Raw genomic sequence first — 24,450 nt, 5'->3', positions numbered from 1 at the left:
GTAAAAAATGTTCTCTTCCTTCTCAATTTCAGATTCCCTGTACTGTCCTCAGATGCCACAAGTGGATCTTCCTCTCCAAAATCACCCAATAATCTCCTCACAAAATGTTTATATGCCTCATGCCCTCAGAGTCTTGAATCACAACTGAGTAAGCTAGAAAAATAACCCGGTTTGTGGGAAAATGGGTGCTTGTGGGTTGGTGTTCCCATTTTGACAGGTATATTTTTCTAAGGCAATGGCTTCACTCAAAGCCCAGCCAGAAAAGACATTTGCAAAGATGCAACCTTTCAGAAACCCTCAAATCACTCCACTAGGATGAGTCCCCTCTCGGCACTAGAGGTGTTATGAAACTTGGTTAGGGCAGGGCTCTGGCCACCTGACTTTGAATTCCAGTTCTTCCATTCTCTAGCCTTCTGACTTTGGGCAGTCTCACCGATGCCTGAGTTTTCTATGTGTAAAATGAAATAAGACCTACCTCTAGGAATTAAATGGGTTAATTCAGGTAGAGTACTCAGAAAAGTGTCTAGTAAGTAGAAAGCAGTCGATAATTGTCACTAGTAATACTCTTATTTTACTGTTATTATAACTGGCTCTGAAAAGCCTGAAGAGAGAAATTCTCCAGGATAGGAGAGGGATGGGGAGAATGCACTTACTGATTTGGTTGTTCAGCTTGAATGCAATGTCCAGCTGCAGGATAAACAGCATGAACTGGAACCAAGAACTCATCTCCATGGAGGGGAGGGGAATGTGAACAGAAAACACAATGTCATTGGCTTCGATTTCCCTTGGAATCGCTTCCTCAATGTCTCGGATCTTGTCACACTGGTTGGGTCCCCAAGGCATTAACCATTTTGTCTTGTGATGGTTTTTACGGACATCCACGCATTTCACTGACATGTAGGACACTGCCGTTGTGGGTCCTGGAGCTGAAAAGAGAATATTTTCCTGTTTTAGAAGAATCATCCATGGAAGTGCCTATGTCTGTCTAATACTCTTTCCACTACTGTCCTCTCTCCATTTTTCACACCACCTTCTATAACCTGAGGTCATTAATACCAAGAGATCTCCAAAATCCGGGTGAGGATCCTTCAGTGACCTCTAGAGGCATCATAAAGCATCCCCAAGAGCCTTCCCATTGTTTTCAGTGACGGTTATTTATTGAAAGAATACATTTGTTTTCTTCAGTTCCCTCATCATTCCAAACAAACGTCACAGAAATCAACTGTGCTTCACTTTCCACCTGCCTGAGGGCTTGGAGACCTCTGGGGCTTCACAGAACACAGTGTCTGAAGTCAGAAGACCTGGGTCTGAAGCCTGGTTGAATGACTTACTCTCAGGTAATTTTGGGTAAATTGGTTAAATCTATAGTAGCTTCAGGATCCTCATCTGAGAAATAAGATGGTTGGCTTCTAAAATTCAACCAAGATGGCTGGTTTCTAAGATTCTTCTTAATTCTGAAATTCTGCAACACTGCTTTTGAGTGAGAGAAAGAAGTTTTCTGACTTTGGGCCCCCATTTAATGTACCTATCAGAGGATGGAACCCAAACACTGACTGACACTTCAAGGGTATACTAAAATACGATACATGCATTTCAAGAGGGATCATCAAATTTGAAATATATAACATTAACAACACAATTTTGTGATTATAAAATGGTCACATAATTATAACAGAAAATTTGCAAAATACAGAAATGTTGAAGTTCAAAACAACAGTTACCCAAAATCCCACTAAAGAGAAGTAGTCACTGTTGGAAAAATATCAAAGTATTATCTGTCTTTTCTATGAGTGTGTAACTAGATACAAATTTATAGAGGAATTAATTTGTATAACTTTAAAATACATACTAATATTAACACATATCGTTACAAAATAGGGTCATACCTATTTGTAGCTTCTTCTTTTTAATCACTTAGCAAAGTAGGGTAGAACAGTGGTAAATAACACAAGCTGTGAAGCCAACTTGCCTGGCTCTCTCATTTCTGGTTGTGTCACCATGAATCCAAGCTAGCAAAGTTTGGGGTGAATTTCTAAACCTGTCTGTGTATTAGTCTTGTTATCTCTTAAATGGCAACAATAATAGCTTGAATGTAGTGTCCAGCTGCAGGATAAAGAGCATGAACTGGAACCAAGGACTCATCTCCATGGAGGGGGAGGGGACTGTGGACAGAAGACACAATGTCATTGGCTTCGATTTCCCTTAGAATCACTTCCTCGATGTCTCAGATCTTGTCACACTCTCTGAGTCGTTGTATACATTAAACAAATTAACATATGAAAAGTATTCAGAACAGTGCTTGAAAGTACATGAAAAAATATAGAATTAATTTTAGCTATTATATTATATTTTCTATGTAATTAAAATTTCTCAACTAGTGGTTGCAAAATAATCACACAATACACTCTTCTAATTTACCTATAACCCTCCACCCCTTGTTTTGTAAAGGTTGTCTATAAATAAGAATAATTCTTTGCCTAATATGTTTTGTTAGTGATTTACCTCAACTTTTCCCTCTGCTGTCTCAATTTGTTTATGGCATATTTTAATACAGAGAAATCCCAGATTTCATGTACAACCACACTTTTATGTTTTTCCCATTCTTCTGTGTATAGAGAGACTTTCTAATCTCCAAATTCAATAAACTTTTACCTTCTAGTCATTTTTAACAATTTCATTTTTTAAATATTTAAATAGTTGATCCACGTGGAATTTATTTTGATATAAGGGATGAGGTGAGAATCTAGTTTCATTTTTCTAAATATTTAAATTATTCTTTACTGAACAAACTCTCCTTTGTTGTTGCTTTATGACAGCACCTTTATCTTATGTATACAAATAGATATTTCTGGACAATCTAGTCTATTTCCATGTATTGGACTGTAAATTCATGGCCCAGCACAACATGGTTTTAAGTCACGTAAACTGATGGTTTATATCAATATCTGATAGAGTAAAACCCCTCCCCCATGCCATTTCATGTTTATATTTTTTGCTGGGATCTGACTGAAATTACATTACATCTATAAATTAATGTGGACAGAGTTGGCATCCTTTCCTGACATTTAGTTTTCCCACCCAAGAACAGTGATCACTTCTCTATTAACTGCAGTCCATTTTAATATCTCTTTGAAAATTTTCATAGTTTTCTTCATGTGGATCCTTCTACTACAATATATTTTTAAATCTATTTATAAAACTTTTCTCTGAAAGTAGTGGAAGGAAAACATAAATCTGGTTTATGTGCATGGTTTAAATACGTTTAATTTTGCACATATGATACTTGACACACAGTGCTTTCAGACCCTTTATGAACAGAAATCATCTCTTACTTGACAGAGATCAAATAGCAACTAGAGGAATATGTAAAGCAAGAGGAAAAGTCATTTATGATGCAAGAGTGTGTATTATTAATATTTTGCTCTACTTCTAGTGCTCAAATACACATTTTTCTACCCCTAAATATCAATCCTAACAGTAAATTTTGAGTAGTAAAATGTTACGTTCCCAGAAAGTTGGGATGATGCCTACTAAAACTTACCAGAAAACACAGCACTCCTAAACTCTGGCTGAAAGTTCTTCAATGTAGTATCCTGAATACCACAACACAGAGCCACCACTAATCCAGGCCAGGGAAGTTTTTCTTTAAAACTCAAAACTGTATCATGAATACATTCTACACCTAATCCATCTAAAATCAGACATCTCACTTATTATTAGAAATATGAACCAATCAAACTTTGGTTATCCTGACTCTGCTAAATAGCCCACCAACGTTACAAAGACCAAATGGCACATTTAACTAAACTTCTTTTAATGTGGTTGGAGAATAAACAGGGAGACAAAAGTCATGAATTCTAATTTTGGCCAACATACTCAAACTGACTATTTGCTGCAGAAAATAGTTACTACATTTTAAAACTTCTATTCTTCCAAAATGAACCTAACCTTTTTTCATTTCTTTATTTTTTTTTTCCTTTTGAAAAACAAGTCTTTCCCTCCTTAGACCAAAATGAAAAATAACTATCTGAGTTCCTAGTTAACCTCCAAAACCACATTCCAAACTTAATAACAGAGAAGCTGAATGAACACTTTACAGGCACAAAGGCTGCATTTTTAATGGACACGGTGAACGCCTGCCTTTGTAGCAGCCTGAATTATTTTCATTCTTTCATTAGTCTAGTGTTTCTTGCATAAAGAAAAAAAATCCCAGGAATACTAATATTTTCATAAATATCATGGCAATGAACTTGGGAAGCCGCAAGTGCATCTCAAGCTGTACTATAAGAATCACAAGTATTTTTCTTCACTTGAATAAATCTAGTCTAAAAAACCTTTTGTATAACTTTAAAAACCTGAAGATAATTCAACATTTTCCATTTCTAATAGTGCTCAAAAGGTGAAACACTTGTATCATTTGAGAAAGTAAACAGACATTCTGTTATTCAAACATGGACAGTTAATGTTCCCTGAATAATATGTTTACAGTTCAAGACAACTTCCTACTCCAGCTAAAAGTGAATTTCCAGGTGTTTCTTATGTAGAAAGCATATCAAAGTAAGCCAAAAACAAAGTCTATAGCTCTTAGCTGGTTGCCTACTCTAGAAGGTGTTTTCATCAGCTATGGCCAACAATGTGACTACGTAGATCACAAAGCAGTGTCTAAAATCAAAAGAACTTTGATTTCTGTCTTTAAATTTTTAAAAAGTGTGAGGGATTTTATTGTAAGAGAAAAGAATGAAATGGGAGAAGCTGAAATTATCGGTGACCTTTGAACAAGCCACAGTCAACTAACCAACAGTTATACGTAAGGAAGGCCTCAGTCGCCAGCGTGGTTCTAGGGATTAATAGTTTGTGTACTTAAAAAGGAACTAGATGGATTCAGGTCAACAAACTGAGTCATGTTTGCTCAGGTGAAAGCTAAAAATAACCACTCCTCAGTACTCCTAGGATAGTAATGTAATATCATCCAGCTGCTTCAGCACATATTATAAATGTCCCCTCTACCCATTCGTAGCACTTAGTTGAAAACAAGTGGCCCAAAGCTACTTCTACATCAGTACAATTTCATAGACAGAGCAGTTTGGCCCAAAATGAATATGCCCAGGCACTACGGACTGGTTAGTTTATGGTAGGTTAACACAACTTTGGGAGTAGGCACAGAAGCTATGAAACACAAGCCACTCTTTGAAAACACCACCCCATTTTGAGGCCAGTTCTCTTTACCGTGTCAAACATAGGCCATTTTTTTTCCTTTTTTTATCTGTATTTCAACACAGTATTTTTGGCCTCCGTCTCTCCACAAGAGCAGAGAACTGTGAAATCTGACACTACATAACATTTAATTTTAAAGTGATGTGAAATCAATAAGACTTCTAATTCGAGGCTGTGAAAAACTGTACAAACACAACGTGAAGCCTCTAAAAATTCAGTGACCCTTCAGTGACATACATCACTAAGGCTCATACTGCATTCACCAAATATGTCTTGAATACCTACTATGCACGAAGCACTGTTAGGTGCTTGAGGGAACCTAAGAGACACCAGCCATGTGGAATGTAAAAATAATGGGGAAAACAGACAATACATAAATAATTACAGGAAAAAGTAATTATAGTTGTGGTGATACTATATTTACCCTGACATTACCTGAGAAAGGGCCATAGTCAGATATTTGGAAGGCAGGAGAAATGAATTCACTAGAATGAGGCAAAAATTCCAGTCATCATTACAATGCAACCTTGAATAAAAATGTAAGTGAACAATGACTAAACCTGTACTTCTTTTGGAAGAATATTCATTGACTCCAGTCAGCTTCCTGTTATGGCATCTCAAATGGCTGTCCCGTTTACAAATTACTATCTGGCCAACCACTACCGCTATCATGCTCAAAGTTGAGTCAACATCAAATCATTAGCCCCTACTCCCGCCAGAACCTTTAATTAGAGAGTTGGACAGAGACACAAGACTTGGTTGCCTCCTAGAAAAGTTAAAATAAAATTAAAACAACATGCTGACATGACACATGGTCTCCGTTTAAGCCAACACAGACTATTTATTTCTTTGCTTTATTACAAGTAAAGAAGTTTCCTTTAGCAGTTATCTAGGAGTATTACTATTATGTGGGCACTGTGCAACCTAAAGATAGAGACAAATGACAGTCCCAGACCCTGAGTTGCTCACAGTCGAGTGTGGGAGGGTGAGAAGTTGGCAGAGAAGCCCATCCTGATTGAAACGTGCCCTTACAGATGTTGCACAGGAGGCATCAATTGTGAAGGAGGCTGGGAGGGCTGCCTGCCCGAGGCCTGGACTTAGACTTCACAGAGAGCAGGTGTTAGTTAGCCAGGTGGAAAAGGGGACAGGAGTAGGGAAGGCGCTGAAGAAGAGCATGTGCTGGGTCAGAGGCTATCTCGAAAACCACAATACAGTCGTCCCTCTGTATCCGTGGAGGACTGCTTCCACGGTCCCTATGGATACCAAATTCTGAGGATGCTCAAGTCCCTTCTATAAAATGGCACAATATAGTCGGTCCTACTGATCAGCAGATCAATCCCTGGCTGGTTGATCCGAGGATACCGAAGGCCAATCGTACGGTCTGTGTTTGAGCATTAAATTTAAGAAGAGATCATTTACTAGGTGAAAATGCTGCACAGCCCTAACCTTGTTACAGCCCTTTGCTTTCTCTGACCAGGGGTCTAGTTCTCTAGGGGGCCTTGGCTTCTGTTCCCAACAGTCTCAGCTTCACTTTGTACAGCGACATGAAGAGACCCACAAATAACAAAGAACTTTTATTTGGGGGAATCTTTCCTTCTAAGACACTGTTGGTATCTTATAGGTAGCCACAAGGCCAGACATGAGCAACACGGTGCCCCGGAAGGAAGGGAAAAGGCAATGGGGTCTCCGAAGAGCCTGTGCAGTCTCCATTATCAGAACAGCCTTCACCTAAATTAGAGGAAGACTGTCTTCCTTGCAACAGAAATGATATTTCAGGATTAATGTGCTTTGGGCTCCAAGGGGAAGGAATGTGGAAAACAGACCAATTAAAAGGGTAATTCATGTTTACAAGCATTAATAACCAGAACCTCTCTAATTGAAAAAGTAACGATTTTAATTAAAAATGGTCAAACATTTCAGAAATATTTTAGAGAATTTTATTTTCATAATAGCATCTTAGCTAACAAAAGTGAAAAAACAAAACTATACACACTGATTTAAAAACACAATCGGGCTTCCCTAGTGGCACATTAGTTGGGAGTCCGCCTGCCGATGCAGGGGACGCGGGTTCGTGCCGTGGTCCGGGAGGATCCCACATGCTGCGGAGTGGTTGGGCCTGTGAGCCGTGGCCGCTGGGCCTGCGTGTCCGGAGCCTGTGCTCCGCAACGGGAGAGGCCACAGCGGTGAGAGGCCCGCGTACCGCAAAAAAAAAAAAAAAAAAAAAAAACAAAACAAACAAAAAAACACAATCATTTCATGATGTATGTAAGTCAAATCATTATCCTGTACCCCTTAAACTTATACAGTGCTGTATGTCAACTATATCTCAATAAAACTGGAAGAAAAACATTTAAAAAAAATAAAAACACACCCTTACAATTAATGAAATGAAACAAAGCTGAGTAGACTCCCATTAATTATATGATCTAATAATGAATATATAATAACTGACAGAATAACCCAACCAGTATAAGATTGTCCCTAGAAAAAAATGCTGTAACAGTACTTATTCAAAATTTGTTTTAATGTCAAACATAAATGAATAGTTAGATCTGTAAATTAACATCTTGAAAGTTAAATCACTTGCTTCCTGTCTTCATAGATTTTATGGTCTGGGAAATCTTTGCTGTCTGATTTGATCCCATTTAACTGTAAGATTTCTACACATTTTGTACCCTACTGTATTCCAGGAAAATTGTTTTAATTGTCTGAATGAAAGAAATTGTATTAATACTTCATATAAAAGTTTACAAAATATCCAAGCTGTAAGCAACTATCCCTGAGACCAGGTCATTTTCTCTTCTGGAATGAAATGTGATATATAATGTTATAAATTTGGGGACTTAACATTTAAATCTGGATAAATTTTTAAACTGTTATGAAACATATGCAATAAGTCTGATCCAGGTAAACTATAGAGCTCTTTAAACAAAGTACATTATTTATATTCTTACAATTATTTACTTTCTTGAAAGTGTTATCTTTCTTTGTTGTAGAAAATGGTGCACTTGTATAAGAGTTCATTACTCTTATTTTTGATTATTTTGCTTTTGCTAATTAATAAAAATTTAAGGTGTTATTTCCTTTAATTTTATTCCCATTTCTTAAAATAACTTATTAAGCTGTTTATATAGGTGTAAAAATATGTGACAGAATTATATTTAGAAGAGAGATGTATTAAAATATTAAAGTGAAAATAAATTAATTAATTAATTAAAACACAGACAATTGCTAGCAGATACTTTCTACTGACCCAAGAGGGAGGTTGATTTAACTCTTTAAATCTGGTCTTACTTCAAAATCTGTTGTCATGATCTCTGACCTGTATAAACATGAATAATTGGTTTATTTATATTTTACAATTTAATTTGTTTATTTGTTCTCTACTTTGTTCCCTAAAAGATTTTGGATACTAGGAAGTGAATATTAGACTTTATTTTTTAAAACGAGTTGAGGCTGATTTAAAAGCATGGAATTAATATTTGGGGCACTAAGAATTACTTGGCCTATGTCTGTATCTACGAAAGCAATAGCTGGATAATGTAAGCCCCACAGCTTTCAGCTGAACTACAAAGCTAAATGGCTCAATATCTATTTCACTTTGTAATATAAAGAAAACTTCCATTTCCTGGCTATGAACGGTATGTATAAGATTTTCATCATGGATGGTATGTATAAGATGTTCATAAAAGATTATATACTCAAATTGGTTCTAAGCTTTGCCTATCTGAATATCTATGCTTGCCTAAATGAGAATTTATATGAAATGCATTGGGCCTTTAAGGCCCTTGGACAATTCCAGGGTTTGCTTAGAATTTTTTGATTCCCTCCCAAGGAAGGGGATGGGGAAAAGAGGGGCAGAGGAACATAGGTGGCCACAGAAACCAAGGAGACCAGACGAATACCTGTTATTTATACAACTACAAGTTTTATTCAAACCACCCCCCCAAACACTCATTTAACATAAAGGAATCTTCAGCTAAATATAAAAATTAGCTTTTAAATGTATTAAATTGAATTCCCTCAGAGATTGCACCTGCCTTTCTTAAGCTCAGAAACCTTCTACCTTAATTCTAGTTAAAAGGATACATGTGGGATATACTATACAACTGAAGTAGCCAGATCATATTATCTGGTTGAGTTGAGAGATTTGAGACAACTAGCAATTCCTTGACCAATTCTGCTTACTGTTCCCTCCAGGTCAGTTCCTAAAAAGATTTCTTAGTATCTACCACAGCATGTACCTAAGTTTTAGAATGTCTCATAATAATGACCACTTCAAAACTTTTCAGCTAAAGAAAGTGTAAATAGTTATGTTAAACTGAGTGCTTCAGAATTAACTGACTCGGTCTGTTAATTCCTTCACATAAATTGCTCTGAAGTTGTAATGGTCACTCACTCTACCTATGCCATTGACTTTGAAGATAAAATTCTCCTATATTTCAACCACACCAATTAAATCTTACTAGATTACTAACTAAAATATTATTTCATGATTCAATCTCAGTCACTAGAGAACCAAAAGTGGGTGTGCAGGGCCAAGATCTAGAGAAGTAATTTTCAGAATTATCCTAGCTATGCCCCAGTGGGCATAACGGGGTACACTAAGTGACGTGTAATTCATCCTTGCCAGCCGTTTTCAGTAAGTAGTAGTTAATTATGCTAACATCTGTTCTAAGAAAGCTAAATTTTTAAACACAGCAGAACATTCCTCTACACTAACCTACCACCACCAAAACACACAAACACACACACACCCCACATAGCAGAGATGAAGGCAAAGTAATTTGTACTGTACACACACAAGTCAAACACGTATTTTAAAACAGTTCCCTACAACATAAACTTATGAATAAATGACAGACATTTTGACAGGAAAGTTTCAGAAATTGTAGCAAACACTTGTGTAATTCATTCCTTCCTTAAAAAATATTGAAAAATAGTGTATGTTTACATCTTAGGCTGATGAGGATTTTCAATGCTTAGCCTGCAACCTCAATTGTTCTGGAGCCAAAGATGCGACAGCTTTGAGGAATAGAAGAATTACTCTACATTTGTCAGAATCTACACAGCAAACATGAAGCGCCACTTGGCTTCCATTACTTGTCTGGCTTGGATCCCGTGGAATTGAGGAGCGCTGGAACCAAAAGGAAAAAAATTACTGTGCTTTGGGACATAGAGCCAAATTCTTACATAGTATTTGAAATGCTGTGGTAAACATGAAGTTACTTTAGGCTCAAGATTAGTGCCAGTTTTTTTTCCCTCTTTTTGAAAAAATAATAAAATGCACATAAAGAGTCCTGCCAGAGTTTTAGCACATAAAATCTGCCAACCATTAGACGTGCTAATTGGGGGAGCAATCCTGAATTCAGATTAAAAAAACTGACCCTCAACTCTGGTGTCTGGCAACGAACAGAGATTAAATTAAGAAGCTTGACAGGTACATCAAATATTTCTGACCTCTAGCTCTGAAAAATACCTACAATTACTGTTTCTCCATCGCTTCAAAAATACTCAAAACGCTAGAAACTACACACGAAGTGAACACAAAAGTCCTCCACAGAAAAAGCAAACGGCTCATCTGTTGACACTATTGCTCATCGCTCAGCGAACCAGTCATCTGGGCTGAATTTCTGACTTTGTGCCAGTGCGTCAAAATCAGCCACCATTCAGCCAAAAGGCTGTGGAATGCAGCCAAGACCACCTATGGAAAGTGAATTATAGCATCTTATAATTTACTACCTTGGCTATGATCTCATAAACCCAGCATGGAGGGTGAACAAGCTTTTGTGTGGAAAATCTCTCCGAGCCCCTGTAGAGGCCCCCAAAGCTGCTCTTGGCAGCTACGTGGGTAGGGAAGACACAAAGGTGACCACCTGGCTCTATGAACCAGCAAGCTCACCACTGGCACACCTTTGGAGTGAAACTTTAGGGTTAGAAAACCCCTAAATTAAATCTTCTAGGAGAAATGGCTGCTTTGTTCTGAAGTACCTATTACATTCTACAATAATTTCACATGTTTATTACCTATAATTTATTATTATCAGACATGTATTATTTATAAATTACAGATATTCTACTTTTATCAATATTACCAATGTTAATAATAAACACGAATACTAACTAATATGTGAACTGCACGTTGCATTTTACAAAGCACTTTCAGACACCTGGATCATCTAATCCTCATAGGAAACAGGTGAAGCTGTTATTATAATGGTCCACACTGCCTATGCAGAAGATTGGTAGCTTTGTCCCACCAGTAAGTGGCAGAGCTGGGACTAGAACCCCGGTCTCACTTCACATCTGCTGCGCCTTCCAATACACCACATTGCCTCAATTGCCAGTTTACTTATTAGCCTTTATCTTTTTACTATGAGGGTTTGCAGCCCATATTAAAATTGTGGGAGCATGTTTAGATACCACTCTTTATCATTATTTCCTGGAAACTGAGGTTCACAAAGATAGAACTTAACAGTTATTTACCCTATACCAGTGCTGCCTTGAAGGGATCAAGGCCTGCATGGTGGAAAGAAAAATAGGAGACAAAATGAGATAAAATATTCACATCTTAGACTTAAGTGTATATAATTAGTGGCTGCAAATTTGAAGATTTTATAACAATATCTATATTCCTAAGAACATATATAGGGAAATTGTTGGCCATTTCATTAACATCCCCTACACAAGTCACTTGCTTTTAAAGGCATCAAGTCCTACTTTTGAGATCAAATCTACAAAACAGCTCAGACAGAAACCTGGGCAAAAGAATCTTCTGTGGCATCATGATCTATTTACCTAGCAGCTCTAAATGAGATTTTCTCTGTGGTCCAATGAATTACATATGAAAGTTCACAAGAGAGTAGCAAAGAAAAGCAATGGAAGATTTCTGGTGTTGAAGGAACTGTGGAGCACAGGATGGTATCAGAAGTCTTGAGATGACACACGGAGCTTCTGAATGGTGACAGGCAAATGCAATTGTGACTGGAGGGAAGAGCTAGTTAGGAGGAAGAATTTGTGGGCCCTGTTGGTTAACGTGCGACGTGAGTGAGACAGAGAAGTCAAGGATGTCCAAGTTCTTTGCATGGGCAGCAGATGGATGGCAATGTCATTAGCTAAGAGAGGAATCAAAGGAAAATGAGTGATATGTCATATGACAGGCAGAATATAAAGAAGCTGGAGGTGTAGAGCTTGTTAAATTAAAGAGCTCAGTCTGTACGATGCAGGGGGTGTTACAGATAAAAGGTCAAATACATGAATGACTAAGATTTGGAAGAGGAGTTAGATTTATTCTAGGTGGTTCCAATGTTGCAAGTTCTAAGGAAGGAAATCTGAGAGCAATAGAAATCAGATGGTCCGAAGTTAACCTGACCAGTTGAACACAATGAGTTACTCATACCTGTGTGAGTACAAATGCTCCTGCCAGAAACACTTGGTAAGTGCAAAGAGAACAGAGGACATTTGAGCACTGGATGAGGATGGAAAGACAGCCTTTAGGGCCTTCTCCATCATTATATTCTATGAGCACTCTTCAGACATTTAGAGCTCCAACTCTGGGCCACAAGTTGGTCTGCTATCCTGAATTACTACAAGTTTGAGGATAAGAACCTTGGCAGAATGAATTATCAATTATCATGAATTATCAATGAATCAGGATTGCGGAGTTCTAGTACTGGATATGCCACTAAACAGGCAAAGTATTCAACCAATCTTGGGCCCCAGTTCTCTCAACTGTAAAGGGCAGTATTTTAACTGCTAGACATTCCTAACTTAGAAATTCTTCGACTGTAAAGGGAATTTATATGTTCTATGTTATGGTGAAAGTCATTCTTTTAAGGTTGAAAAATACCCTTTTAAATTAGGATCAATGTCTATGCCAACACTACAGGCTGCCATGCCTTGCCCATCTAGCCCCTTCTCCCCTCATTTTCCTTGTATTTTCACAACTGTTAGAGGAAAAGACTGTACTCTCCTACTCTTCTCTGGTGCTTATTGAGGCCAAAATGGGCCCTGGGTGTTTTCTATCTTCCAACAACTGCTGACATCAACAAATTATTCCAGAAAGCAAAGGCAAGCTAGAGCCAACTGTATATGTAAAATTTCATACTGATATATTCAGCACGATGAAATATACCCCTGTAATACATACTATGGGAAGGTGGTCCAACCTAATCATAATGAAAACGTTTAGGGAAAAAAACCCAAAACTCCATTCCAGCTTCCAGCCAATGGCCCATACACTTGCAGTATAACAACACAAAGACATTCCAACACAATGAAATAATCTGGAGTATGTCCAACCTCTGTTTTTCAGGTTGATAGAAATAGGCTCAACAGAGCTGAGTCTATTATTCAGAAGAAATGGAAGTCATGGCAAACACTGCCCTAAGCCAAAAGATCATGGACAAAATTTGCTAACGAGACATCAATTCATAACATTCATTCAGATTTTCATTTAAACTGCTGGGTTCTTAATATATTTCAAAATTTACCCTCTATGAAAAAATGTTCCATAAGAGAAAATGACAATTACAGGGCAGCAAGGGAAATGCTTTCACTGAAAGGGTTCTTTAGGTTGCTGTAGGCATCTACAAAAACAGAACAAGAGAAATTAAAAGCAAGGGCTCTAGACTCAGAAAAACTTGGGATCAAATCTAACTCTGTTTCTTACTAGCAATTTAGTTGGGCAATTTTCATGGCCTTACAAAATGCCGGTTTCCTCCTTTGGAAAAGTTTACTATGAGTACCCACCTCGTAAGTTTGTTGTAAAGATAAAATAGTTAGTAAAAAGAGCCTATCACAGTACCTTGTACATAGTGAGGCCTTAATGAATGTTAACTGCTGATAATAAGAAAGCTGCCAGCAGATGCCAGCAGATGGAGAAGAATAATCTGGTGGGAGATGGTGACATGCTCCTTGCTCTCTATCCTGTCTCCACCAGGGATGTGTTTATCTAAACATTCAAGGAACTAGAAGGTCTGAATTTTGGGTCATTAAAAACAGAGGTTCTCAGCAACCGGAGATGATTCTATCAGAATTTTAACTTGAACATCTAAGATGTCTTTCCCTAAGAAACATCCCAGGGATATCCTAAGCAGCCTGTTGTTTGAACACAGGATTAGCTCTTAATTTTCTCTTCAGTGAAATGGGCTTCATAACATCTTTTTCCATAGTTATTTCCATAACTTATTAGAAAATGACTATAGCCAAAAGTATTAATGTGGGTCTTCCCTACTCCATTGCCTCCTCCCTGCAGATAGAGAGAATGCTGGTTTTGCTTGCTCTGTTGCAGGCCCTCACCAGCCCCCAGCAGGGGTTCAACTTATTGCTAAATGGATTCTTTGAGTTTTCATGATACACAATCAAGAGAAAAGGGACAAGTGGAAGAGATGGGCTTGGGCTAGGGGGGAATTTTAGCAGAGGAGGTTTTAGGGGTATTTTGGAAGAGAGAAGTTAGAAGCATCGAAGAAAAGGGGGGTTTCTAGAAGTAGTGCTACAGATTATATGTCTTCTTTACCATGTTTCACAGTATGAATAGAGAACTGAAGTTATTATATGACTTTAAATTCATTTTGGGGGGATTGCCTATTTCTTTGACAGAATCACTACTTCAAGATGGCTCTATTAGGCTAGTCATGTCTTTACATGGGGGCAACACAAACAAAACAGATTAACAGGTGCAAAAAAGTCATCCAAACCTTTGGCAGGACTTATTTAATCAGCACATGACACTGGGAAGATGGACAGGATTGACATTTTAGAAAGGCAAGTTAGGATTATGGGGCTGACCATATGAGGCTAGAGCTATACCTACACTATCTCATCATCATTTTATTTCAATATTTTGTTCAAAGCCTGGGCTCTTTACAATCAGACAGCTGCACATGCCTATTCCCTCTTAATACTCCTGGCTACACTGCCGCCATCCCTCTACCCCAGGGTTTCTCATCCCCGGCACTGTTGACATTTGGGGCTGGATAAATGTGGAGGCTCTTCTGGGCACAACAGGGTATTTGGCAGCAGCCCTGGCTTCTGTTCACTAGTTGCCAGGAGCATCTTCTCTCCTCCTCCCGAATGTAGCGCAAATCAAAAATGTCTCTAGACATTGCCAAATATCCCCTGGGGCGCAAAATCACTCCTGGTTGAGAACCCCGGCTTTATCCCAATCACTCGGGCTTCGGAGAAAAATTCATACCCCACTAAGCCAATTTGCGACACTCCCTTTTCAGAATTTGCAACTACGGGGATTCCAGGCTCTGAATAATCCATAACCATCACAGTTGCCTGCATGCTGGACTGGCTGCAAAGGGCATCAGGTTGTCATCTACAAATTGTAAATGATTATAACAGCTACCAATCGCTGGGTATTTCATATGTGCCAGGAAGTAGGCTAGGGGATTTAACTGGATTGATTTTCATTCTTATACAGCAGTTAAGTGGTAGATATCATTATCTCCATTTAGAGATGAGTAAAATGAGGCTCTGAAAATGTAAATAACTCAACCAAGGTCACAGCCAATAAAGGGTTGAGCTGGGGTTTGAACCTAAATCCATCTGAGTCCAGAGTCTCTCTCTGTCTCAGGTCGCACTATTTCTCCTAATGAGAAAAACCAGTGCAGACATATATGCGAAGTACATTTGGCGTGAGTTACATGAGTTAAAATGGGGAGGCCAGCACATAGACTGTGGTAGAACTCGGTGCTCTCTGAACGAAGCTGATCACCAGTAATAGAGGCGTATTTGTTCTAAGGACACTAACAAGTTGATTTTTGAATTATGGATTTTCTACTGAAGACAGGAAAATGGTGGTTTCCTCTAAGCAGAAACAACAAGCAGTAGCTGGTTGCCATGGTAGCAGAGGTAAACTTAATCTTGACTGGGAATACAATCACCAGACAGGGACAGCAAGATTCTGGTAAGGAATCTTACCAGACAACGGTGTTTTCACCTGGAAAAGGGAAAGTCAGAGAGAAATGATAGTCATCTTCAATTATTTGAAAGGCCACCATCTAACAAAAGGGAAGCAGCACATATTCTAGATTATTCCAAAAGGAAAGTCCAGGATTCATGAGTGGAAAATACAATGTGGTAATGGAAACCAGTTTTCCATTGAATTATAAGAAAGAACATTTAACCATCACAGTGTTTCAACTAGATTGAAAAATTAAACAATTTTAATTGTCTACTGAGCAACCGTCACTGGAATGGAAAAAATGCTGCCAGGGAGGTCGTCTGTGTTGGGGAGACCCCAGTGTGGGTGAGGTTAGACTAGACAAATTCCCAGGCCCCTTACAAAACAAGAATCTCCGTTTCTCTAAAGAACTGGGAAATTGCGGATTCCTGCTGAAAACAGACAAATGGAGGGTGGGAAAGGTGGGGATCTCCATTGGGCAAAAAGCACCAGCATTAGTTCATCGCCATAATAGGAGAGGTAGACTCCCATCTTGCCTGGAAAGAAAATATCATTTAGGTCGTACCAGATGAGAGGGGAAGACCTTGTGGGGGATGTTTTTCTCTTCTGAATAGATGAAGGGGTAGGGCAGTAGGGTTTTTAAAAAAGGACCAAGAATCAAGCAGCTCTTTCTTTTGTCTTCCAACCCTAATAACACTGTGATGCCTCTTTCTTGGAATTTACAGCCAGCTCTCACTATCTGATTTTAAAAATCCATTCAGTTTTTTAAAGAAAATAGACAAACATCCAGGTAAGGAATAGCTAGAATAACAGTTGACAGCTTTCTTCTAAACACTGATATTGCCTTTGGTTTCACTATCCTCGACTTGCCCTCAACCAACAATTCATTATAAAACAACTCACCACCAGATTCAGGGAATGGATAGGACAGGGCTAACCTCAACCTTTCCTCTTGGAAAACCCACCACGTTGTAAATTTGCTGGACCTGTCTTGGCAAATAAAATTATGACAAAGTCAACTTCTGCTAAGGCACACAACCTCCCTTGTAAAAGGGAGGAGGTGCTAAAATAATAACAGGTTTTCAAAAAAAAAAAACCATACTGATTCATCTTACCGTATTACATATGAATAATACATTAAGAGAATTTTCCCTATCTCTTCATCTCCAGGGCACTCAAAGCATTTACATTCTCATTATTTTACACCCATTAAGTGGGTACCAAAGATTATTATCCTCCTTTGATTTCTAAGAAAGCAACTACAGAAAGATTAAACAAGTAAGCTGTCCAAGTTGCTCAGTAAATTGAGATGTTTGGAGTTGTCCACTCAGTGCTTGTTTTAGGGACTTAGTACTACAAAGTGACTGAATCCTAACTCACCAAAACCCCCAAGTCTTACCTATCTCTTCCCCATTTCTCACACATGCATGAAATCTTCAACAACTAAGCACAAAGCTGCCACCATGTAGATCTTGGACAAGGGTATCCTATCAGACCAGCACCATGTCTGCAAGAAGCCTGTCACCACACCTGACTTGGTGTTCCAACCAGAATCAACCCACTACTTTATCAAGTGAAGTTGATTCTGCCTGGCCATGTCTGGGAAATTTTTAACCCCTTGATTAGCTATTAACAATTGGTTTCACTCAGACGAGACAGAGGACAAAATAATAGTGGTTTAAAAAAAATGCCTCCACCATTCTGATTACAAAGGAGGCATGATTAACGAAGTTCCCTTTGTGTCCAAGCTCCATTCTGAGAGCCAGAGAAAGAGATTTCCACCCCCCTTTTTTGATTGCTGAGTCTTTTCCTACTTGTCTCATCACCCACACAATCTGTTCATAGCCCAAAGAGACAATCCAGCCAGTCTGTGGAGAGTTCCTAAAACATTTATGTCGTGAAAGCAGACAGGATGAACAGGACCTCACCTCACAAAGGATGACGGGACATTCAGCAAAAGAGTTCACAAAGGGAAATACAGACGGAAGGCCCTAGGCTGAATGGATTTGCCCACAATGTCTAACACAATGCCCGTTCTTATGGGTATTTGTAAACCTTCTGGTCAATTTACAACCACCCCCAGGTTTTGTCCCCAAAACTCCACTGCTTTTCGAACTTACAGTTTTTAAAGAAAATACAATTATCGAGTTAAAGAAGTCCAAAGCAGTGCTTTAAGGATCATTCAGTCTCTCTAGACCTTTAAACATGAAAACAGCAAGTGAAACAAAGATTCTAGTTCCAGCTCAACCATGTTAGTGGGCCAACATAATGCATATAAAACACTTAGCACATTGCCTAGCACATAGTAAGTGCTCAATTAATACTACCTAATATTTTTACCACACCATGCTCTGTTTTATTAATGATATTTTAATGTATGTCCTGCCTGTCTACTCAACTAAAACGGTGCCACCTCGTTTGTCTTTGGTACATTACAAAAGATAAGTGCCTTGCCTTCATACACATCCTCTTATTTACCGATTTACAGATCTATGGTAGGGTACAGACAAGATACTAAAAGCAAACCTAGTCTCATAGCTGGTGAGAAATAGGTTCCCTGAGATCTCAACTCATTAACTTCACGCTTTCTTTCCATGACATGACAGATGAGCAGATTATCATGATTTCTGCCTCTGTATGTTCCCCAGAATTTAGCAAAGTTCTAAGATATACCTTAATCACCATCTAAACAAACTTCTAATCTGCCAGTAACCTAAAGACTCTGAGGACTTACTTTAATGCCTTTTAAAAAAGAAAAGAAATGGGTGGAAAAAGCCAACGTATTTGGCTTTGAGAAGGACATGCCTCTGTCTTTATTTGCCAAGGGAAAGCATTACCAGGTCTACTCAGCAAATAATCAAAGGCAAGAAGAAGCATGAGAGATTAAATGATATGTCTAAGGAGGCAAATGGGGCTAGAGCCAGATCTCCTGATACTCTACTCATAGCTTTTTCTATTAAGCTTGCTCTTAATTCAGTGTCCTGAATGACGTGAATCTTGTCTTGAATTATGTACATCAAATTGTGCTTCCAATGACCACCCACACTGCAAAGGCCCAGGTCAAACTCCCTAATTCTTCAAAAAAATCTTTATATCTGATCTAAAAAATACTTAGAGCACTTAGTTCATTTCACCCACTTTGACCTTGACAACAGACTGTCTTATTTTATCGCTCTTATCTCTCTAATCAAAGTTAAGTTGCCCAAAGGCATGATCCATGTGTGCATTCCTTCTGTAGCCCATGACTAACCCAGCTCAGGGATCGTAGTAACATGTGCCAGCTCATCCTTTGTTCTGCCTCACAGATTTCTGGATGCCCCAAAGAAACCTCGAGTCACCATAATACCTACTCAAGTTTCCCAACCATCCCCCCAAATACTAGCCTGCTTGGGCAGTCATTAAGCTTCTCCTGTGATGCCATCAAGAACCTCATTTTAGCTGCTGGGACATCCTCTTGCCATCCATTTCACACACACATCTAGCTCAGCAGGAGTACATGTTGCAATGAGCTTTGCTTCAAAGCCAACAGCCTGGCCAAGTTCCAAGAATTGTCACTAATGATCTTCACCAGCCAGTTGGTGCTCCAACCGTGACACAACACACACACACACACAAACACACACACACACACACACCATTTCAACTATTGCTATAGTTGGAAGAGCTGTGCCTAACAGAAGTTGGTTCCATACCTAATTTTATTTTTTAATTGTTACCAAAGACCTAACATGAGCAAACTCTCCAAATACACCTTCTACGATATAGCAGCAGTCTCCATTGACCTATCTTTAAACCAAAGGCATAGTAAGTAAATCAGTCTGGGGTCTTTTGGTTGCAAAAGAAAGGAAACCCTGCACAAAGCTGCTTGAGCAAAAATTAAATTAATCAGTTAGCAAGGTGAAGATGAAAAATGTCCAGAGACAGCATGGTCTTTAGATAGTGGTTGTTTTGAGAAATCAAATTATATCAACAGATCTCATCTCTCTACGGTCACTGAATTCTATCATATTTTACTAGTTTCATTTTCAGACTTCATTGGAAGGGCTCCAGCAGTTCCAGGCTCATATTATCTGGGTTCAGTTCAGTAATAAACAGAGAGGACATCTCTTCCTGGTAGCTTCCACAACAAATCTCTGACTTCATTCTGATTAGACTAAATTGAGCCATGCGTCCCCTGTGGCTTGGTCACATGTCCATAACTGGAGTCAGAGATGAAGATTCTCCTAAAGCTCATGGTCTGAGAGTGGGAAAGGGGAGGTACCACAAAGGAAATGCAGGATCCTGCTATCAACAGAATTAGGCTGAACCATCCTCCTCCGTAACTCTTCCCTTTTTCCCTAATCTCTAACAAGTTGTATTACAAGGATGATCAACTTTGAAAATAGTATATAAAGGAAGGAAACAACCAGGCAAGTCACAAAAGAGTATAAGTAGCCAATAAGCATATGAAAATAGGTTCACCCTCACCAGTAATCAAAGAAATGTAAATTAAAAGAAAAAATATTCTTGGCACATTAGCAAAATTTTTAAAAATAAAATTAATGCCCAGGGCCCAGGCCAAGATGCAGGGATATGGACACTCCCAGGATTGACTTATGAGGTATATGTGAGGTTATCATTGATCTCGAAGGGCGAGATGGAGATTATCAAAATCTTTAAAAATGGGCATGATTTTTGACCTCAGATAAATTCACAGAAGTGAAATTGCTAAGAAAATAATTAAGGGCATGAATAAAAATTTAACTACAAGGGAGGTTTTCCCAGTAGTGCTATTATATAGCCCCCAAACTGGAAATAACATCAATGTCCAACAGTAGGAGATTAGGTAAACTAATTATGGTAATCCATTCTATGGGCTATCATACCAACACCAAAAATGGCTTTTCAATGCGTATTTGTTGGCATGACTTTAAGGGAGAAAGGCATACCATGGAAGAGTTACTAAGTGGGTGACCATACCACAGCGCCATTTACTAGCTAAAATTATGAAATTAATTTCACTCTCATCTCTAGGTGCTCCCTGGTTCCTTCTTTAAGATTTTCCATAGGGTTCTAAAGACCCAGATCTGCCCAGGGAAAGGTCAAAATATCTGGACACCTTCAACAGGCTAAAATTTGTTGTTCCTTCAAAGAGATATTTTTGACATGTTTGCTTAACAATTGTTTAAGGGAGCAGCTGTGTGTTACATGGGGAAATTAAACATGATGGACCACAGGTGACATGTACTTGTCCTAGAAGATAGCTCAGAAAGTAATGTTTGGTTAATATACAGCAACTTCTGTAAGAAGTAATTCTCTATATTAAAAAACTAAGCTTTTTACAACACTTTATCCTATATCATCAAGTAGCAATTAATCTTCAAATCCTCAGAGTAACTCCACCACAAATAAATCTTACCAAATCAACCCTTCTCAAACAAAACTAACCACAAACCAGCTATTCTCCATTTCTGTTTCCATAACTTTAAAATGTGAATATTCCTGGTGGACTGACCTGTCTCAGAGTGCTGTTATTAAGATCAAATGAGATCATTTCTATGAACGTGCTTTGAAGAAGGATAAAAGCACTATACAAATATGAGGTATTAGGAGTATGAAGTCATCACCTAGGTTTAACATGCACTTAACAAAGCATCTCTGAGTCTATGTCTAGTCTTTGGCTCTGCCTAGCCTTCACATTCTTTTCCTGTAGTCATTTCTGAAAACCAGACGTTGGTCTTCAGAGTTTCTCTGCAACAAAAGGATAGGGCCCTCTCTACTTTCAAATTGGAATAGTGATTATAATAGCATGGTGTTTCTAGCTGTTGAAAGTTAGGTAATTAAATAATGGGGAGAAATGTCAAAGATAATCCAAAAAGCAGACAGACATGCCTGGTTTAGACTGGAGCCTGAAATGGAAAGAGGCAGCAGCATAAATGAGTAGAGGGGTTAAGGGTTTTCATATTATCTCATTCAAGCCACGGCAATTAAAAATCCTAAAAGATGTAAACTTTTGAGAGTGGGAATTCTTTGAGAATTAGCAGCTAATACTAAGAGTAATATTAGTACTACTAAGTACTCTTAGTGCAATATTTTATAGCACTCCAAATATCTTCCCAAAGGAAAGCATTGCTCTAAAAAAACCAAAAAAGTTGTTTCTTGGTAGGGCTGTGCCTCTGTACTATGGACTTTTATAGGGCTTTTTCCTACAGTCTTTTTCCCATTGTGAAGAATGGTAAAAGTTTAAATGAAACATGGATGGGTCAATAATAAGCACACTGAAGTTCTTAAATTCCCTTCTTTTTAAGCCTCCACCCCAATTACATCCCTCCCTTGAGGATATTTACAATCCTCTATGACACATGCTCTGTACCTTCTTGGTTCAAGGAAAACACACCTACAGCATTTCAAATTAACTACTGACCCTTACTCTCACACTATAAACAAACCCTTTTCAAAATCTCAATTGCATTGTGTCCACATTGATTAAAGCTTGAAGCCTGGTGACCTCATGTGGTGTTAACTTCTCCCATGCACCAACAGCATTCTGCCTTTCTACTCAATTACCCCCTTTGGTGCCAGAGGATCGCTACCCAATGAACATACACAATGGACTTCTGCTTCATTACACTAACCAACAGCAGGATAGAAATAAGCAGAAGAGGAATAAACAAGCTAATTTATCATGAGGACAGAGCAAGCTTTCACCAGTCTCGCCATGGAAAACTTCAGTGGTTAACAGGAATATCAATAGTCTGGGGGTGATGTTTATGATTTTACAGATTGCAGACACAGCCAAATAGACGCTGGTGATTAAAGAATTTTGCAGATTAGCAGGTGTGAACACATGCACACAAAAACCATGCCTTAAAACTCTGGGCTCCTACATAAAACCAACTGAATAATTATTTGGGAAAGCACAACCCAGGGCTTTGGATAATGTGGACTGACACCCTGGTAATTTGCCCCAAGTGTTCGACCTAACTGTGGGGTCCCTCTTATTCATCTTTGACGAGGTGGTCAGGAGGGACCCAGCCTCTTTGTGAGAGAGGTCTGGATACCCCCCTCCCTTCATTAGGCATGGCAAGGGCACAGTGGCTGATTGAATTAACAACTTTGGAGGGCTTCGGTCCCAGTTCCCAGACATTAGCACCATCATCCAGAACAAATTAAAAGTCTCACAGCAATTAAGCAGATTTTGAAAATGAATTTCCCATGGTTCAATGGTTCAACAAGCAATCTTGAGTTAAGTATGAGAGAAGAGTTTTAGAAGGAGAGGAGGAACTGACTGCTGAATTTCCAAAGAAAACACATAATTGGTAGAGGCATAAACAATAAACGTCTGAGCCTCTGCTAACTAGGCTTTTACATTTCTTTTATATAAAATTGGAAATAGTCACAGAAGTGTGAAAAAATAAAAAATTAACACAGAATTGTATTAAAATGGTGCATTTTAGGAGGATTTTTTTTCTTTGCTTTTAATTCCTTTAATATCATTGTGTTCTTGCTTAAAAACAAATAAGATTAGGAGGGGACAAAAATGCATGTTTATAGTCACTAGATTATAATTTCACACAAGCAATCTAAACCCAACTCTAGAGCCACCTACATCTCCCTGAACCATTGTGTCCAGGGTCGGAGCAGGCAGAAAACCTTTTATGTCAGCTCCCAAAGGACTCTGGGTGATTTAACACTGGGAAATCATTCTTGGGTTAAAAGAATAAGACTAATAATAAAATAACATGTAGCATATTCTATGTGGTTACAATTTGCAAGTTACTGTACACACACTTTTCATTTCACAGATTATTTCATTTAATCCTCACAGCAATGTCACAAGGGCTACCACTCCCATTTTACCCAAGAGGTAGATGAGGAAACTCTGGCTCTGAGTTTAAATCATTTGTTCAAGGCCACCTAGCCACCAAGGGGTAGAGCTAGGATTTCTATCCAGTCCTTCTGAACGCAACACTCTTGCTTATATTTAGAATACCAAACTTCCATTTCCGCTGTGGTTTTACCTAGCCTTTAGAGCAGTGGATAGGTTCATAGCGTGTACACACACACACACACACACACACACACACACACACACACACACACACGTCATTATTTTAGAGGGAAGGCCTGCATGATGATGTGATGACCCAGCCAAGGAGGAATTCCTGTCGCCTCTTTCAAGCCCATTTTCTCTCCATCACCACCGCCTCCTCTCCCCTGACTCTTGTGTCAGCTCTGTGTCCCCTCCCCAATGCTTCCACCTCTAGCTGGAAGGTCTGGCTAAGAGGAGTCCAAGTCCAGCTTTTGCATAGCTTTCTCCTTGGTTTTTGCTTCCTTCCCTTTCA

At 38.7% G+C, this 24,450-nt stretch overlaps 1 protein-coding gene across 3 annotated transcripts in view; it reads right to left on the bottom strand.

Annotated features, from left to right (window-relative positions):
- WLS (Wnt ligand secretion mediator) overlaps positions 1-24,450 on the bottom strand; it is a 106,732-nt gene that overhangs the window by 68,676 nt on the left and 13,606 nt on the right. For all 3 annotated transcript variants that reach the window (XM_082657146.1, XM_082657148.1, XM_082657147.1), the window contains exon 2: positions 654-926. In XM_082657146.1, coding sequence (XP_082513272.1) covers positions 654-926 — 273 coding nt within the window. The remainder of the gene's footprint in view (positions 1-653; positions 927-24,450) is intronic.

The sequence above is a fragment of the Grampus griseus genome, assembly GCF_964374135.1.
Source record: "Grampus griseus genome assembly, chromosome: 1".
Classification (NCBI taxonomy): domain Eukaryota; kingdom Metazoa; phylum Chordata; class Mammalia; order Artiodactyla; family Delphinidae; genus Grampus; species Grampus griseus.
The sequence above is the reverse complement of the archived record's forward strand: the minus strand, read 5'-3'. Positions and strand labels throughout refer to the sequence as shown.